Source organism: Poromitra crassiceps, assembly GCF_964638095.1.
Source record: "Poromitra crassiceps genome assembly, chromosome: 5".
In the NCBI taxonomy this organism is placed as follows: Eukaryota; Metazoa; Chordata; class Actinopteri; order Beryciformes; family Melamphaidae; genus Poromitra; species Poromitra crassiceps.
The window spans coordinates 5,737,516-5,757,515 of NC_139642.1; the positions used below are offsets into that span (position 1 = coordinate 5,737,516).

The window sequence follows — 20,000 nt, forward strand, 5'->3', positions numbered from 1 at the left end:
AGCATAGAATCAAAAGGTTATGTGTGAGATCAATAGCCTACTTGAATGTGTATTTTTTCTTTTCATTCTAAATGTCATCACCTTGTTTCTTCTGATTTATATTTCAATTCAAATACATGTCACTTGTGTTACAATGAGCTGAATTAAAGTTCAATGTAATGCAGTGACCCTGTTCTTATATCAGCCTTGATCATTCTCATGAGTCTTTCATCTTTTTTTTTAGATTTCCCTATAGGCTACATACGTGCACTGCCAAGAGTAGCAGCAGTGTTATAAACCACAGGGCCAGACTATATTAAAACATAAACACACATGGCGTCTTTCATTCAGGCTAGCAAGCAAAACTGCTGTCTGTCTGATCCACTGAGTCTCACCCATTGATGTCTCACCACAGACTGTAGAAAGAGATGCAGGATAGCTAAGCGAATGTGATTGGATGAACATTTGACGCTAGGCCAATCAGAGGCAGAGAGGGGCGGGTCATGCCTTTTTTTCATCATGGGAAAAAAATATCGCAGCCCTCAAAGGATCCAATTCACACTTCCTCCTCCTCCCCCTTTGATCACATGACTCAAATTCCCCAACTCCCCTCCTCCCCACACCCACACACACACAGTCAGTATTCATGCAGCAGGCTGCTGCATGAGGAGAGAGAACATGCGGTCTCTCCAACACAGAGAGAAAGAGGAGCCCTTTTTGCACTGAGAACACGCGATACTGGTGTGAAGAAGGTCCGCCATTAGGAGCTCTCTGTCCTTTCTTTACACAACAAACCAGAAGGAAAGGAGGCGTGCCATGAACCGACGTTAAAAGACAACAGCGTGGACGTCTAGTGTGACGTGTAACAAACGCGCCGCTTCCCAAAACAACAACAACAACAACATGGCGCCGGAGTCGCCGCCAGACATGGCTGCTGTGCTTTTGGTAGCCGTTCATGTTCTGCAAATGCGAGCGAAGTTGCTGACGCTCCTGTTCCACATGATGGGAACAATGGCGGATTCGTGGGAGCAGATCGAGGCGAGGTTTGAGGAGGACCTGAAGAGGAGCCGGGAGCGCTTCGAGGAGGCGAGGCGCGCCAGGCTCAGGAGCCGCAGGCGGAGACGTTTGCTTCTCCTCGCACAGTGCGGACTGATCTCGGAGAGACGCATGTGGAGGAGAGAGAGACCACACGGGCCCGTGTTCTGGTCCAACGTCCTCAACAATTTCAACGACGACGAGTGGCGGAGTCACTTCCGTATGTCGCGGGACACCTTCGGCTTCATCTCGGAACTCGTCGGGCCACACCTGACGCGCAGGACGACAAACTGGCGGCAGCCTCTGGAGCCTCGGCTGCGACTCGCCGTGGCGTTGTGGTGGTACGCTACCCCGTGTGAATACCGCTCCATCAGTTGTATCTTTGGCGTCGGTGTCGCCACGGTGTGCGTGTTGGTACGCCAGGTTACCAGAGCGCTGAAGACGCTGCTCTATAAGCGCTTTGTTGACCTGCCGAGTGGCGCTCGTCTTCAGGAGACGGTGGACGCATTTGCCAGCCGGGGCCAGGGGTACCCACAGTGTGCCGGTGCCATCGCAGGCACACACATTCCCATCCCCACCCCCAATGTCGACGCACCGGCCCAGGGCCGTAGCTAGCTATGAGGACGGGGAGGTCCGGACCTCCCCTAATATTTCAGAGATTTTTTTAATATTTCAGAGATTTTTTTTTTTTTTTTTTTTTTTTTTAGCCTTTATTTAACCAGGTTTGTCCCATTGAGATCAAAGATCTCTTTTACAAGAGAGACCTGGCCAAGAAACAGCAGCAACACAAAGTTACAACAAACAAACACATAAACACATACAATTGAAAAACATTAAAATGATCAAATAAAACATTTGCATACAGACAGCCTGTTCTCAAGAGATTTTACCATAGCCTTAAAACCATTTAAGGTTACTAAGCTATTAAGTTTAAGATCAGACTGCAGACTGTTCCATGCGGTGGGTGCAGAGAACCTAAAAGCTTTCTTCCCCAATTCAGTTTGCACTTTGGGAACAGAAAATTGTAGAGTGTCCTGAGAACGAAGATTGTAAAAAAATAAAACAATCTGCATGGAAAACAGGAAAAGCATGAAAAACACAGGATCGCTTTTATTTTGAAACGAAAGGCAGGTCAGGCAGGAAGTCATCTGACGCCGCGTCCGCGGTAACTTGATTCTGAGAGAGCAGCAGCATGGTGGTGAGTGATGACTGTCTGTCTGCCTGGCGAGATAATTGAAGGTGAGCGAGCTGCGAGACAGTGAGCGAGTGAACGACAGACAGTGAGTGACACACACTGACAGATTTTTTAGCAACAACCAAGAAAGTAAGTGTCTAGTCTGTCTAAGTAACTTTGTGTGTTGTGTACGGCTTGGGTTGTGTACCTGTGTTTGTAGGTGTCATTTTGATATGAATTTGGCTAAAACAGTTTGTGTTTGTTAGTTACAATTATGTTGACAGGAGAGCTGAGCAGGTGGTGACATGAAAGAGAATATACTGAATAATGACATCACAACAGTATAATCCTAATGTTGATTTAAAATGATATATTACTCTAAATATGGCTTAAAAAGGGGAAAAAAAAAACTCAATTTTTTTTCGGCCGCGCCCGACCTCCCCTATTTCGGAACCCTGGCTACGGCCCTGCACCGGCCTACTACAATCAGAATGGGTGGCACTCTATTGTCCTACAAGCTGTTGTTGACCACAGATGCTGGTAAGGAGCAGGGCATTTGTGCTAAAACAAAAATCAACAAGTTGGCCTTGCTAACTTTGTACTTTGTCACTTTAATACTCTGTTTATATCTTGTATTAAGTTGTAAATGTATTTGTACGTATTGTGTTGTCTGTGTATCTTATATAACTTGTACACCAACTACACCAAGCCACTTTCTGATTGTGATGAATGATCTGTACGCGTCTTGTCTTTTTGTCTCTCCAGCTTCACACATGTGTTTGTAGGTTGGCCTGGTCGCTCTCATGCTGCTGAGGTGTTTTCCAACTCGCCCATCTACAGGAAGGCCGAGGAGCAAGACGGGTACCTCTTCCCACGTGAGGTAAATACATATGTACCTCATTTTACAGTCATATTATCTGTAGATCAATCAATTTATTCAATTCTTAAAACTAACTTCTTTCTCTCTCTCTCTAAAAAAAAAAAAACTAACTTAAACTTTACCACTATTCCTTCCGAAGTTGTAGTTGTCATAGATTGTGTTGCATAGTTAATTGCTCTATTGCTGAAAAAAATGTGTTATTGTAAGTCGCTTTGGATAAAAGCGTCTGCCAAATGTCGTAATGTAATTTCACATGTTGGACATCACCTGGTAGAACGTGTGCCATCAATGCTTAGTCCTTCACCCAGCTGACCCGGGTTCAAATCCAACCTGCAGTCATTTGCTGAATTATTCTCTCTCTCTCTCTCTCACTCTCTCTCTACACACTTATGCTCCAAATAATGCTTTACTTCTTAAGACTAAGACAACGTCACTTTTCACATGTAATAATCATACAGGGTATGATAAAACACATACATGTAAAAATCACAGTGATACTGTGGCATATATCTGTACAGAGCTGACACACCTTACACCTTTCTGACAAACTTTCTGACAAAACTGTGTGTGTACTGCTACACGTATTTAACAGAGCTGACACACCTGACACCTTTCTGACAAAACTAACTGTGTGTTTACTGCTACACGTATTTAACAGAGCTGACACACCTGACACCTTTCTGACAAAACTAACTATGTGTGTACTGCTACACGTATTTAACAGAGCTGACACACCTGACACCTTTCTGACAAAACTAACTGTGTGTTTACTGCTACACGTATTTAACAGAGCTGACACACCTGACACCTTTCTGACAAAACTAACTATGTGTGTACTGCTACACGTATTTAACAGAGCTGACACCTTTCTGACAAAACTAACTGTGTGTTTACTGCTACACGTCTTTAACAGAGCTGACACACCTGACACCTTTCTGACAAAACTAACTGTGTTACTGCTACACGTATTTAACAGAGCTGACACACCTGACACCTTTCTGACAAAACTAACTATGTGTGTACTGCTACACGTATTTAACAGAGCTGACACACCTGACTAGAGGTCGACCGATTAATCGGCCGGCCGATTAATTGGGGCCGATTATTGGCATTTTTAATTAATCGGCATCGGCCTGCAAAATTTTTTTTTTTTTTGGCAGGCCAGGCCAGGCCAGGCCACCGGGCATTTGCCCGATGTGCCCGATTATGCAGTCCGCCACTGAATGTGAGTCTTCTCATGCACCCATGAGCCTACTGTAACGTTACGTTTCCTCAGTCACCACCATCTTCTGCAAACACACTTCTCCCATCAAATGACAGCAAATCTAAACAGTTACATTATTATTATTATTATTATTGTTAATGTATAGAACAGTGCATGAATGAGTTCTCTGACATACTGCTCTCTCGCTATAGCCTACCAGTCACTACTGAAATCTATACCGCATAACCCAATGTATTTTTCTATTTAATAAAAAGAATAATCAAAAACATGTTACTGTACTGGCTAAGATAACATCTTATATTAGATGTAGGCCTACAGTATAATGTTATATTCGATTTTCAATGTGCATGAATGGATAATGGAAATCTAGGCTACTAGATTTCTTAAAAAAAAAAATACCAACAGAAGAATATTGCACATTTTTTGGGGGCGCTACCCACACGTTTAGCTGTGTGTTTCTCATTCCACAAATGCACAATCCTTACAAGTTGTACCCCGTTGTAAAGGTGACTAATCAGGCTTCCAACTCTATAAAATACAATACCAATTGGTATTATTAAAGGGGAGAAATAATCGAGCAAATTAACGTTTCCAAACTTTTTTTGAGGAGTTTATTTTAATCGTATTTTATCGAATGAAAAAAATAATAATAATCGGCATTATATATCGGCCATCGGCCGCCCTGCTCTCTAAAGATCGGCATCGGCATCGGCCATTGAAAAAGCAATATCGGTCGACCTCTACACCTGACACCTTTCTGACAAAACTAACTGTGTGTTTACTGCTACACGTCTTTAACAGAGCTGACACACCTGACACCTTTCTGAGAAAACTGTGTGTGTACTGCTACACGTATTTAACAGAGCTGACACACCTTACACCTTTCTGACAAAACTAACTGTGTGTGTACTGCTACATGTATTTAACAGAGCTGACACACCTGACACCTTTCTGAGAAAACTAACTGTGTGTTTACTGCTACACGTATTTAACAGAGCTGACACACCTGACACCTTTCTGAGAAAACTAACTGTGTGTGTACTGCTACACGTATTTAACAGAGCTGACACACCTGACACCTTTCTGACAAAACTAACTGTGTGTGTACTGCTACACGTCTTTAACAGAGCTGACACACCTTACACCTTTCTGACAAAACTAACTGTGTGTGTACTGCTACATGTATTTAACAGAGCTGACACACCTGACACCTTTCTGAGAAAACTAACTGTGTGTTTACTGCTACACGTATTTAACAGAGCTGACACACCTTACACCTTTCTGACAAAACTAACTGTGTGTGTACTGCTACATGTATTTAACAGAGCTGACACACCTGACACCTTTCTGAGAAAACTAACTGTGTGTTTACTGCTACACGTATTTAACAGAGCTGACACACCTGACACCTTTCTGAGAAAACTAACTGTGTGTACTGCTACACGTATTTAACAGAGCTGACACACCTGACACCTTTCTGAGAAAACTAACTGTGTGTTTACTACTGCTACACGTATTTAACAGAGCTGACACACCTGACACCTTTCTGACAAAAGTAACTGTGTGTGTACTGCTACATGTATTTAACAGAGCTGACACACCTGACACCTTTCTGAGAAAACTAACTGTGTGTGTACTGCTACACGTATTTAACAGAGCTGACACACCTGACACCTTTCTGAGAAAACTAACTGTGTTTACTGCTACACGTATTTAACAGAGCTGACACACCTGACACCTTTCTGACAAAACTAACTGTGTGTGTACTGCTACACGTATTTAACAGAGCTGACACACCTGACACCTTTCTGAGAAAACTAACTGTGTGTGTACTGCTACACGTATTTAACAGAGCTGACACACCTGACACCTTTCTGACAAAACTAATTGTGTGTTTACTGCTACACGTATTTAACAGAGCTGACACACCTGACACCTTTCTGACAAAACTAACTGTGTGTTTACTGCTACACGTATTTAACAGAGCTGACACACCTGACACCTTTCTGACAAAACTAACTGTGTGTGTACTGCTACACGTATTTAACAGAGCTGACACACCTGACACCTTTCTGACAAAACTAATTGTGTGTTTACTGCTACACGTATTTAACAGAGCTGACACACCTGACACCTTTCTGACAAAACTAACTGTGTGTTTACTGCTACACGTATTTAACAGAGCTGACACACCTGACACCTTTCTGAGAAAACTAACTGTGTGTGTACTGCTACACGTATTTAACAGAGCTGACACACCTGACACCTTTCTGACAAAACTAACTGTGTGTTTACTGCTACACGTACTTATACATCTGCGTTGCTCTCTCCACAGAAATCCATCACTGTTAACGGAGTGGAAGTCCCTGTGCATCTAATCGGAGACACAGCGTACCCCATCAGGAAGTGGCTGATGACGGGCTTCACACGCGACCACCTACTCGCTGAGCAGCAGAAAGCCTTCAACTTCAAGCTGGGCTCGGCGATGACGGTGGTAGAAAGTGCATTCGGACGTCTCAAAGGTCGCTGGAGGTGCCTGGCCAAACGAAATGACATTTCTACCTCCTTTGTGTCGGATGTTGTGGTCGCCTGTTGTATTCTACACAACATCTGTGAGATCCATAAGGAGCACTTCTTACCAGAGTGGAACACTGAGCATCCAGACCTCCCTGCTCCTCACAGTGTTGCTTACTATGGTGAACATGAACCGTCTCATGAAGCTATCCGGGATGCTATTATGTCCATTTTGTAGCTGTTTACACACGTCAGATGTCAGACCAGACAACAACAAACATGTAGGCTGTTTACACACGTCAGATGTCAGACCAGACAACAACAAACATGTAGGCTGTTTACACACGTCAGATGTCAGACCAGACAACAACAAACATGTAGGCTGTTTACACACGTCAGATGTCAGACCAGACAACAACAAACATGTAGGCTGTTTACACACGTCAGATGTCAGACCAGACAACAACAAACATGTAGACTGTTTACACACGTCAGATGTCAGACCAGACAACAACGAACATGTAGGCTGTTTACACACGTCAGATGTCAGACCAGACAACAACAAACATGTAGCCGTTTACACACGTCAGATGTCAGACCAGACAACAACGAACATGTAGGCTGTTTACAGACGTCAGATGTCAGACCAGACAACAACAAACATGTAGGCTGTTTACACACGTCAGATGTCAGACCAGACAACAACGAACATGTAGGCTGTTTACACACGTCAGATGTCAGACCAGACAACAACGAACATGTAGGCTGTTTACACACGTCAGATGTCAGACCAGACAACAACAAACATGAGGGGGAAGCCAGTGAGATGTGTTGTCCAGATGTCTTGACCCATGTTTTAAGGCATAGCTGCTATAATGCACTTGCTATACTGCCCTGCAAAGCTAAAAGGGGGTAACTCAATTTTTGTCAAAAATGAGTTTTTGTCATTTTTGGAACATTGAAGATCTGCTTTATCATGTGGAAAAATATCTTGAGTCAATTGTGTTGTTTTTTGGAGAAAATAGGCGGTCATATTTACAGTAACTTTCAAAAGCCCTAGAAAAGCCAAGCAAGACTAAGGTAACATCAGTTACAGTTGTTTGGTTTGGTTTGACTGCACTCTGAATGCTCTGCCCTGCAACGCAAAAAGGGGGTAACTCACCAGAATGCACAGGTTGAGTTGAGGTATGAGTTACATTACTGGGCAGGCCTAATGTCATGATTGTGACATCGGACCAATTACCACCCCCACCCACACAGACACCCACATTAACTCCCAAGGTTGCCAGCTCATATGGCATTAACCCCCTAACCCTTATACATTAACCCGCGAGGCACCTCATATGACATTAACCCCCGAGGCACCAGCTCATACCACATTTACCCCCGAGGCTCCAGCTCGTACAACATTATCCCCAGAGACGCCAACTTATATTACATTAACCCTCGAGGCGCCAGCTCATACGACATTAACCCCCGAGGTGCCAGCTCATACCACATTAACCCTGATGCGCCAGCTCATACAAATTTAACCCCTGTGGTGCCAGCTCGTACAACATTAACCCCCGAGGCGCCAGCTCATACCACATTAACCCCCGAGGCACTGCTCATATGAAATTAACCCCGGAGGTGCCAGCTCATACAACATTAACCCCAGAGGCGTCGCTCATATGAAATTAACCCCAGAGGTACCAGCTGATACAACATTAACCACCGAGGCGCCAGCTCATATGACATTAACCCCTGAGGTACCAGCTCATACGACATTAACCCCCGAGGTGCCGCTCATACAAAATGAACCCCAGAGGTGCCAGCTCATACGGCATTATCCCCAGAGGTGCCAGCTCATACAACATTAACCCTCCAGGTACCAGCTCATACAACATTAACCCCCGAGGTGCCGCACATATGAAATTAACCCCAGAGGTGCCAGCTCATATGACATTAACCCCCGAGGCACCAGCTCATATGACATTAACCACTGAGCTACCAGGTCATACAACATTAACCCCCGAGGCGCCAGCTCATATGACATTAACCCCTGAGGTACCAGCTCATACAACATTAACCCCCGAGGTGCCGCTCATATGAAATTAACCCCAGATGTGCCAGCTCATACGACATCAACCCCCGAGGAGCCAGCTCATATGACATTAACCCCCGAGGCGCCAACACACAGAAACACAACGGGCCAACAAGAGTCCCACCAAACTAGGCTTGAAGATGTGTAGCGGCCTGATAATCTAGTTATATTATATTTATACGTATATTATATTAAGCGTAATTGTGCCATGAAAATGAGACTTCATGTCTATGTTATCATTATTATCATATATACTGGTTTTATATAGTGATAAGCAACCAAGTGAAGGATCAAATTGAAGTTACTGTCTTTTTGCTTGGCATCACCCCTTATTATTTTGCAGACAATGCAAAGCCAGAGTAAGGTAACTTCCAAATAAGGGTCAAAGGTCAAGTTTGAGCAAAACAAAATGATGTAGATAAATAACTACATTAAATAAACAAATAATTAACACATTTCCAGTTTTCTTCCTACAATACATTTGGCTGGACAACAACAAAACTTTAAAGTCATTTTTCTCAGTTCTACACTCTGGCGAGTTACCCCCTTTTAGCTTTGCAGGGCAGTATAATAAGCAAGTTGGATGTGTGTGTGAAAATGACTAGGTGTGTGATGTGCAAACACCTTCCATTATAATTGTGCAGAAGTGGATAGGAGGCACCCGAAAAACAAGCTTTACATTCAATGTGATGCTAAGATATTACTTGAGATTTTTTTTCCCTGCTTGAGTATGTAAATATTGTATATCATATTGATACATTAGTTTTTCATATTTTACTTTTTTTACAGCGTGACATTCTTCAAGACGTTGGCTTTCTTTCTATGTATCTTAACAGCCATTGTTACATTTGTTACAAATGTTGTGACATTTTCTAAGTGGGAGGTGGCTATTTCCTGTAAATAAACTTCATTTTTTGATGATTCTTTCTTTCCTTGTTCTTAAATTCTAATCATGGTCAATCACATGTGTGGTGGTCTGCAGAAACATGTTGCTGCTGCACCTTGTTGGCAATGAGCAAAAGACGGTTGAAAATCAGTTTTTCATGTATTTTGAGTGATTTGGTTACTTTCATCTCCGTAGTACTGTTTAGTACATCACGGTGAATAATTATTTTCATAAAACAAGGGGAGAAGTATTGATTTTTATGGTTTTGGTGGAATGCCACTCTAGAAAATAAAATGTGGAATGTTTAAAGCCTTTCTCACATTTTACTTTTAGACACATAACATTAAAATACTAATAACTTTTGATCTGAGAGCTATTGCAGTCATTCAATAAGTTATATACTCTATAGTGGAGAGTTTCTAATTCATGAAGATGTCTAATTCCCTCCATGTGAAGGTTTTTGCAGACCACACATACCAGTGGTTCACCAACTTGTTGATGTTAAAGGAACCATAAACTGATACTAATCAAACCCCCGTTTGACAAGATTTTGTGCCAGCGTCCCCCATCTGATAAGATTTTACCTTTAGATGTTTTATTACAGTGTGTGAAACCCATGAGCAAAACAGCCATACATGTCCTGCTTCCCCTCTCAAATGTCCCTCTATAATATAGATATTATCCTCTTGTCTGCCTTCAGTATGACTTTAGCATATAGATTCTATATGCTAAAGTCATACTGAAGGCAGACAAGAGGAGGATCATTGTTCATGTAAATGAACCACTCAGCCGTTGACGTCACCATGTGCTTGATGAGTGTCTGCTACATGTCCTGAATGTGCCCTCGTCACATCGGCTTGGAGAAAGTTCTCCTGCTTTCCCTCTGAAAGACCATGATACTTGTTCATAATGTCCCTCTATAGATATGCTGAAGACACTGAAGGTGGACAACAGATAGAAAAGAGGATGATCATTGTTCATGTAAAGTGACTTCTCTCACTCATTCATCTCACAATGTGCTTGATGGCTGGCTGTCTGCAACAGTTTGGGGAAGAAACACAAGTGTCCATGAACAGTAAAGGCTGAATTATGCTCACCCTGCCGTGAAGGGCGCGGGGGTGGAGCGAGGGGCGGGCGCGTCAAATTACGTAAATTTGTTGGGCGTGGTTATTCGCTAGCTCCAGCGGCCGCTCGCGTTGTGCCTGACTTTTTTTCTAACAGCGCGAGCTTCTCTCCAAACATGGCCGCATTCAAACCATTGAGCCCTGAACACTGAGTTGTGTTTTCGCCACATTTCTTGACCCATGTGGTAGGCTATAAACTTAGATTTGCAACTGTTCGTTTTTAGTCATTTCACCAAGTAAATGTGTTGTGTTGAGAGCATTATTGAGAGAGATTAAAAGCAGCACAGAGTAGTAGGCTATCAGGGCTGAGTAGTAAAAACGGCTTTCAGTAAAAACAAGTTTGGTGAGTCCTTCATGTGCTGATGTGCGGTCGTTTGAGAGTGAAAGCGCACTCAGTACTGCACAGCGTTTCATTGCGACTTTTCACGGGCTGTTTTCACCATTGTACAATTATGCTGATCACTTTCTGAGTATAATGGCATCTGCCCCAGCGCGAGGTCTGCACGGTGACTCACGGAGACTCGCGGGGCCCCACCCCCACGGAGCTTTGCTCGAGCATAAGAGCACCTTAACAGTGCTCCAGCCTTGATGTTGCAGTGGAGCAAGGTATAAAGCCTGGATTATGCTTGACGCTTTGGCCGGCCGCACGGAAATGAGAGACACGGAATCCGACGAGGAAACGTGTGGAGCTTGTATACTCTGTGTGGGTTTCTGCAGGCGGAATTGAGCGCGAGTCTTGAAAACTCCACTTTGTCCGCCCGTCCGCGTCCGCGTAGTTACAAATTTCGGCGTGCGCACGGCCGCTCGAAAACCGTCCGCACGGAGCCTTGCGGAGGGGCGTGTCTGCTGATTTGACGTCACTTTTCCGCGCGGACACTCGCGTTCCTCGCTGATGCGGAAAGCATAATGAGACCTTAAGCCAGAGGTTCTTACCAATAGACGATCTTTGGCGCAAATGCTTAGACATGTGACATAGTTTATTACGGTGCAAGCAGCTTTGTGTTTCCACTGTACACTGAGGATTGTACACAGCTGGAAAAACTGTCAGGAGGGGGGCTTTAAAGTGGAACTGAACCTGTTCGTGCATAATGAGTCCGTTTCAGACTGAAAACATAGTTTGTCTAAGATGACAGGTTGAGAGGCGGGTCATAGTATCATGTCGATGATTTTATTTGACAATTCTGGGGACTGGATTGGGCTTTGGCCAATCCTGGCGTGTTCCGCCTCCAAATCGAGTGGGATTCAGTGTGTTGTGGCGCTCCACTCGGGAAGAGCCTTTTGACGGGAGGTTAGTGGAGCTCAGCGACCCGCAGGCAGCCAGCTGCCTTCGTGTTGCCGAGCGGAGAGTGCAGCACGTCGGCCTGGAATCTCCGAAGTGCGACCCCTGACAACCAAGCTCTCGGATGCGCGCGCCATTATCGCTGCTATAACGATACGATATCCCTGGAATGCGCGTTTTAACGAGCCAGTTACATTTCTTTGCATTCTTAGAGATTATAGTTTTTGTTTTTTATCCTTATAACAATTGGCCAAGTTAGTAGTTAGTTTATGGGATAGGAATTCTGCCAGATGACAGGCACTAGGCGCCATTTTCGACTTCATTTGGAAGAGAAAATTATCCAGAAATGAAGATTTGATTGACAGCTGCATGTCGTGATATGATTGGTTGAAATGGGGTAGAAATTTGATAGTAGGCTACTGGGTGACGTCAGCAAACTGTAAATTACTGTTATCAATGAAATCTTGAAAAACGAACTTTTGATGTGAAAAAGTGTGAAAAACTAAAGAAATTAGATTGTTGTGATTTGTTTTGCATACATTATTAAATAGGTGCACTGCATACCCAGGTATTTGAACTAAAAGAAAAGAAAAGTCATTCTTGGGTTCAGCTCGACTTTAAGACCCCTTTTGTAACATTCACCAAGTCATATAGTCCATGGGCCAAGGCAAAAATCGGTACCACCTGAGGTGACCGCACGATTTTGTTTTTTTTGTCTTCCTACATGTCTCTAGTTTATATTTTGGTATGATAACCCTGCCGATTTGGTAGCTTAAGGATAGTTATCACTCTGTAAACAAACCTACCCCCATATAAATGACAAAACCCTGATTTCTGTGTATTAGTCCAGATGATATGTGAAAATGATGTTCCCTTTTCGTAAAAGCATGAAACTTGGTAGGCTTATAGTTTGGGGCCCTGTACAGTTTCAGAAATTGAGCCATCGCAGAAATGCCTTGTGGCGGCCATTTTACTTCTGCCATAAGCAAATTATGTAGTTTGCATCATATCTCCTGAACCACACATGCTAACACTGAAAAGGAGATGTCTATCCCAATGTTTTCATGGTCAAGGATTACAATGATACCATATAGAACATCATAAACTGTTAAAGTGACTAATCAATGGTGAATTTGATGACGTTGTGAGAAGGAAATGACAGTATCTGATAACCGATGCTATAACTTCAAAGCCATGACTATTCTCTGGCTAAGATGTTTTGATGAGTGATTTGACTTATATAGACCTTTTGTTAAAATAGCGCCCAGGTCCCTCCTAAAGATCCTGGGATTTTCCTTGCCAGATGGCCAAATCCAAGATGGCCACTGGCGCCATGTTAAAAAATTGACTTTTGACCCAGAGCACATAGAATAATGTATGAAGACACTTTTCGGTGTAAGTCAACCACGAGGAATCCGATTCTGACATCAGTTTGACATTATGGCATAGTTTTGACCCAGAATTCCAAGATGGCTGCCATCCAGTATTGTGGAAATGTAACTTTTGAATGGGAAGGTATACTGTGCATTTGGGGTTTACCACAAGGAAGGAAATTAACAATGGTGGATGTTTTGGGAGTCATTTCAGAATTATGTTAACTGAAAATATGTTAATGTCAACACCCATTTTACCTTGGTACTGCTGTACCAACTACCCCCAGGATTTCTTGCATTAAAATATTTAAGGAATGTATGACAAGATAACTAAAATAAGCTCTAGCTATAGATTCTGAATCATCAGATTCTGCTCATCATCTTTAGCCAAGTATGCTGTGTCATACCGGTCGATCACACAGATGATATGTCAACATCACCATGGCGGGCAAGGATGATGGATGACACCTTGTGGACATAGTCCGACCACTTGTATGGGGTGCCATCTTGTGTCTGCCGATCCAATTGCTGATGGAATTGCCATCCTCTAGATCATGCCCATGTCAACGAGAGTGATGTAGGGTTCTTGCAGCCCTACAGATTGGAGATAGAGCTTCTTCTAGATGCGCTTGCTCTTCTGCGTCTTCCTGTATGTGATGTTGGAGTTGAATAAGGCCACACATTCATCAAAAACACAATGTTCCAGCAACTCGTGGAGGTTTACAAGTTGACCACAACCAGGTCAATCACTGCCTTGGAGCGCTCCACTCCATCTCAGCAGCTCCTACCTTGAGTTCCTCCCCGGGTAGTCTCGCTTGCCAGACTCCCTCCCTACAATGGCAGAGTCTGGCTGCTAATACCTCCACCCTGGTATAGGGGAAAAAGGCTCCGTTCACCTTTACAACTATCCACCAAAAGTATCAAGCAGGCCTGCTTTATTGCACAATCCAGATCCAACCGTTTTCAGCATGTAGCAACGAGCTAGCATTGTTGATGTTGTTTCACAGTGGCACAGGCATTTGAGATAGACAGATTCGACACGGAGGGAGTGGAAACGAAATCCATAAATGGTCGCCACCAGTCAGTCAGAGCGGGTTGGAGCATGCATGCAGGGAGGAGGATGGAAGATGATTGTGATGCTGCAGACGCAAAGTGCCGCTGTGTGTAAATTCAGCTCGAGCAGGACCCTGGCCATTCACACCAGACGCACTGCTTTGCTCCACGCCGGTGACAACTTGTACTGACTTCCTATCTGGCTTCACACAATCACTCGGTGCCGCGTCTATGTGCCGACAGGCCGCAGTGCCAACAGGTCGCAATGCCGATAGCCCACAAGCAGAACCAGCTGAGCGAGGCGGCGTGCAGCGTGTCGGTGGAGCTAACCTCTCCCAGCCCCCACGCCAAACCTAACCTCCCCCCATGCCTAAACCTAACCTCCCCCAGACCCTAACCCAAAACCTAACCTCCCCACCCCCCACGCATAAACCTAACCTCCCCCAGACCCTAACCCAAAACCTAACCTCTCCCACCCCCCACGCCTAAACCTAAGGTCGGCATTGCGGGTGGTCGGCATAGTGGGTGGACACCAATCACTCGCGGGTCTCACACAAAAATAGATCAGACGCCGAAACAATCTCTGCATGGGGCGAGCTGGCCGCATCACGGCTGGTCTGACTGAACGGTCTAATGTGCTAACAAGTGTGCCAAAATGAAACTGGCTGCGCTTCCAGATGCTTCGTCACTTCAGCGTCTGGTGTGTTTGCACCTTTTCGCATCCATTTTGAGCCATGCCTGCATGCATGAGTTCAACTCCTTCCCGTTTGACCTGGCCTCCCCAACCCTCCGCACCCTACAGTCTGCCTGCCTCTGATGAACTCATTGCAGACTTAAAATCAGCCCATGCTGCAGGAGAGGAGAAGTTGACCAGATTCTTGCAAGTCCCGGGGGCCCTATCTTTGCAAAAGCGGTACGCCGCATGCAATGCAAATTGGGGGCGTGCACAAGCACATGCCTGTTATAATTTTACTGGACATAGGCGTGCCACAATCAGGCGTTTCTGCGCAGAATATGGGGCAGCACCTCTTACGCGCAAAAAAAAAGCACCTCTTACGCGATAAATACTCCGCTGCGCTTGAGCGCACCATAATCTCTATGCTGCGCAGCGCAGAGTAAAATTCCTTTTGGATATGTCATTACACACGGACGTGCCACGCCAGGACATCAAATTCTGCTGCTAAAATTGGATATTAGCAGATAATTTAGTGAGGCAATCAACTACAACTCACTGAGAAACTTTTATCACATCGCAAAGAGGGAAATTAATTGAGAAAACTTGTTGGACAATGGACATAGGCTATTCACCTTCACCTATCCCATAGTCTCGCTGGCCAGCCTCCCCTCCCACGCAGGTCTCCATAGTGGGATTGCGATGGGCCGCGCTTAGCAGCAGTGCCCTTGGAAAATAGTTTCCAACAATCCAACTTGCCCTTTTCAGCGTGTAGCAACGAGCTAGCATGTAGGTTTCTGCCGTTAGCTTGCTAGCTAGTTAGCGTTGTTGTTTTCACTGAGGCGGTAGGGCACTATTTACAGCGACACACAGAGGAGGGAGCGGAAGCTGCTCTGATTGACGTGGTCTGAGCCAATGACAGAGTTTGTAATAAGCCGGGAGCGGACATCCGGCAGCCACTGAAACAGTCGCTCCAATGGGGAGCAGCTGTAGAGCAGGGAAGGGCTTATCCCAGTTGCCTGTTTCCGTGGCGCCAGACTCCTCCCCCTGTAGGGAGGGGAGGCTGGCCAGCGAGACTAACATAATTATGAAATTACCCTCAAAACACAATAATTGTCATTACTAAACCATGTTTGGTAGGCATGGATTTGCAATTAAAATAGCTATAATTCACCATTGTTAATCTCTGTCCTTACTCTAAAAATGGTAAACCCCAAACACCACATACGTATATGTTGCCATTCAAAAGTTAAGTTTTCACGCTACTGGATGGTAGCCATCTTGGAATTCTGGGTCAAAAATTATGTCAGAATGTTAAACTGATGTCAGAATCAGATTCTTTGTGGTTGACTTATACCGAAAAGTGTCTTCATACATTATTCTAGGTTAGGGTGACCATATTTTGATTTCCAAAAAGAGGACACTCGGCTCCGCCTCGAGATACTTTATTATATAGCCTATAATACAAAAAAATACTCTTTTCAAGTCTTACTGGAAAAATAAATATAAAAATATGAAATAATGTTATAAATAATACCTCTGTATTAGAAAATATTTTAACAAAATATCTCTTACAATATTGTCAATGTAATAATGTAAATAATAAAACCGTAACAAACCAAAAATTAGGCTACTTCAATATTAATATAGGCTAATACTATCAATATTACTTCAAGGCACTATAGTGCAATCCATGGACCTGTAGCTGTTGTGGTGTTTATGAAATGCAAATCCTCCGTTTTCCCGGGTCCGTTAATTTTGTAGACGAACTCTCCCCCCGCACAGCTTTCTTATGTTTGTCTGTGTCCATGTGAGCTTTCAGATCCCCCGCACCTTTATTTGAAAGGGACACATAGCTTTGCACACAGTGCACTCCGCCTCCCATTTGTCCCGACCAGGACGGTAAGTGGGGAATCTTAATTCACACTTACGCTTCGGCATTTTGTAGTAGGAGGCTCGGAGCCAGTGCTGCTGCTCCGATGTCAGCTCTCTGTGTTTGTGAGTGAGTGACACAAGAGCCGCCCACAAGGGAGGCAGCCTCTCAGGGATTACGTCACACACAACAGAGTACAATTTAAAGCGCCAGGCATCGTTATGCCTAATGGTCCTGTGAAAACCCGGACATTTTCAATAATTAATAAACCCCCCCCGGACACCCCGGACAGGACGTGAAAAGAGGACATGTCCGGGCAAAAGAGGACGTATGGTCACCCTATTCTAGGTGCTTGGGTTCAAAAGTACATTTTTCAAGATTGTACCAGTGGCCATCTTGGATTTGGCCGTCTGGCAGAAAGTCGCAGGATGTTTGGGAGGGGCCTGGGGGCTATTTTAACAAAAAGCCCATAGAAGTCAAATTACTCATCAAAAAATGTTAGCCAGAGAGTGGTCATGGAATTGAGGTTATAGCATCAGTTATCAGAAACTGTGATTTCCTTCTCACGTCATTAAATTCACCATTGATCAGTTACTTTAACAGTTTATGATGTTCTATATGGTATCATTGTAATCCTTGACCATGAAAACATAGGGATAGACATCACCTTTTCTGTGTTATCATGTGTGGTTCAGGAGATATGATGCAAACTACATAATTCACTTATGGCGGAATTAAAATGGCCACCACGAGGCATTTTTGTGATGGCTTAATTTCTGAAGATTTAGGGGGCCCCAAACTATATGCGTACCAAGTTTCATGCTTTTATGAAAAAGTGAACATGATTTTCACATATCATCTGGACTAATACACAGAAATCAGGGTTTTGTCATTTATATGGGAGAAGGTTTTTTACAGAGTGATCACTATCAATAAGCTACCAGATTGGCAGGGTTATCATACCAAAATATAAACTAGAGACATGTAGGAAGACAAAAATACAAAAATTGCGCGGTCCCCTTAGGTGGTACCGATTTCACCATTGGCCCATGAACTAATTGCATTGTATCCTTCTCAAAACATCACTGAATTCATCAAAACACCACTGAATTCACCATTAACTATTCATGTGAACAGTTTATGATGTTGTATAGGGTGTCATTGTAATCCCTGACCATGAAAACATAGGGGTAGACATCACATTTTCTGCGTTATCATGTGTGGTTCAGGAGATATGATGAAATCAGGGTTTTGTCATTTTTTGGGGGTAGGTTTGTTTACAGAGTGATAACTATCCTTAAAGAGCATGGAGCAGGGTAATTCCTTTGCTAAATGTATACTTAACCTTGTCCCTATGTCCATTTGAAAAGTTAATGCATCATTCAAAAAAAAAAAAAAAAAGTTTGAAAAAAAATATGGAGAAAAACACCTTCCTTTTTCAGAAGGAAATAACAGACTTTTAATCTGACAAGAAAAAGCCTGCTACGTCACAGTGGGGAGTGGCTCCCGCGTGCGTGTCTCCCTCTCCCCTCCCACTGTGCTTGTCTGCGCTGTGACACGCTCTATCTCTCTCGCTCTCTCGGTGTGTGTGTGTGTGTGTGTGTGTGTCTACGCTGTGTGATACGCTCTCTTTCTCGTCTCTCTTCACTCGAGGGAGGGGGAGGCTGCGGCTCCTTCCTCCCCAAACAGCACCGCTGCTCTGCTCTGCTCTGCTCTGCTCTGCTCTGCTCTGCTCTGCTCTGCTCTGCTCTGCGCCGGGCTGTCTGCAGCCTGGGGTCCGCTCTGCTGTGCGGGAGAAAGAAGGAGGAGGAGAAACCGCCACCTCCACAGCCAGCCACCTCACACACCCCAACTGTTTAATAGTGCCCGGCTCGCATGCCTCTCGGTCGGCTGGCCGGACAATATGCACCCCGCTGCAGCAGCAGCTTCGGGAGGTTTTCTCACTGTGTTCGGGACTTTGGCTCTAACTCGGCCAGATGGCTGGACACATACGGCACTTTTGCGCGCGCGTGTGTGTGTGTGTGTGTGTGTGTGTGTGTGTGTGTGCGTGCGTGCGTGCGTGTGTGTGTATCGAATTACAGTCCGCACCTCGGCCCGCCTCCGCTCGCTTGCTTTCTCAACTCTCTCCGCGGCCCGTTGTTTTGTAGCTGGGCTGTTCCTGCTCTCTTTCACTGTCAAAATTAGGCTGAGGCCATCATATGCATGTGCATAAACATTTGCTACCTCCTCTTCCTCCTGAAAACCGGCGTTAGCATCCATAGTGTGTGACTGACAGCCCTGACCTAAGTGACGACAGACAGAGGGACAGACAGAGGGACAGACGGTCATGCCTGGCGACTCCCCACTGTGACGTCAGAGTTTTGGGATCCAAGATGTCAAAATAAAAGTTAAAAAAGTAAAACGACCCCAGAAGTCACTGTAGTGTATATGTAAGTGTCTTAATGTGAAAATCGAGTTCCTCCATAATTCACCTACACATTGACTGATTGGGGTCTCTAACCTGCCCCATGCTCTTTAAGCTACCAAATCGGAAGGGTTATCATACCAAATTAAAAACTAGAGACATGTAGGAAGACAAAAATAACAAAATCGTGCGGTCACCTCAGGTGGTACCGATATGTCAAAATTTCAGCCTTGGCCCATGGACTAATAAACACAGGAGAGAAAACTATTTAGATCAGACTTAGAAAATGGATCGCCAAATTATTTTCCTCTCTTGCATCTCAGGGCTTTGTAGATCACGATCCCCCTGAAGATTTTCCATGGTTGCTCTTGGCCCCGCCCCTGCTCCCTGTGTCTATGTGTGTGTGTGTGTGTGTGTGTGTGTCTATGTGTGTGTGTGTACCTGG

At 44.4% G+C, this 20,000-nt stretch overlaps 1 protein-coding gene and 1 pseudogene across 2 annotated transcripts in view; one reads left to right on the plus strand and one right to left on the minus strand.

Moving 5' to 3' along the window:
• Positions 1-20,000, minus strand: part of LOC310776271 (intermembrane lipid transfer protein VPS13C-like) — a 107,554-nt pseudogene that overhangs the window by 40,944 nt on the left and 46,610 nt on the right. Inside the window, exon 25 of the transcript in view lies at positions 19,997-20,000. This exon is cut by the window's right edge and continues 232 nt beyond it. The product of the transcript in view is annotated as an intermembrane lipid transfer protein VPS13C-like (transcript). The remainder of the gene's footprint in view (positions 1-19,996) is intronic.
• On the plus strand, positions 2,675-7,135 carry LOC310777416 (uncharacterized protein). The gene is made up of 3 exons (XM_083637746.1): positions 2,675-2,728; positions 2,954-3,068; positions 6,629-7,135. The coding sequence occupies exon 3, from the start codon at positions 6,707-6,709 to the stop codon at positions 7,043-7,045; it is 339 nt and encodes a 112-aa protein (XP_083493872.1). The 5' UTR covers positions 2,675-2,728; positions 2,954-3,068; positions 6,629-6,706; the 3' UTR covers positions 7,046-7,135.

What these genes read in the sequence shown, in the direction of transcription:
- LOC310777416 (XM_083637746.1), top strand. Translation starts at nt 6,707, where the DNA reads ATGACGGGCTTCACACGCGACCACCTACTCGCTGAGCAGCAGAAAGCC.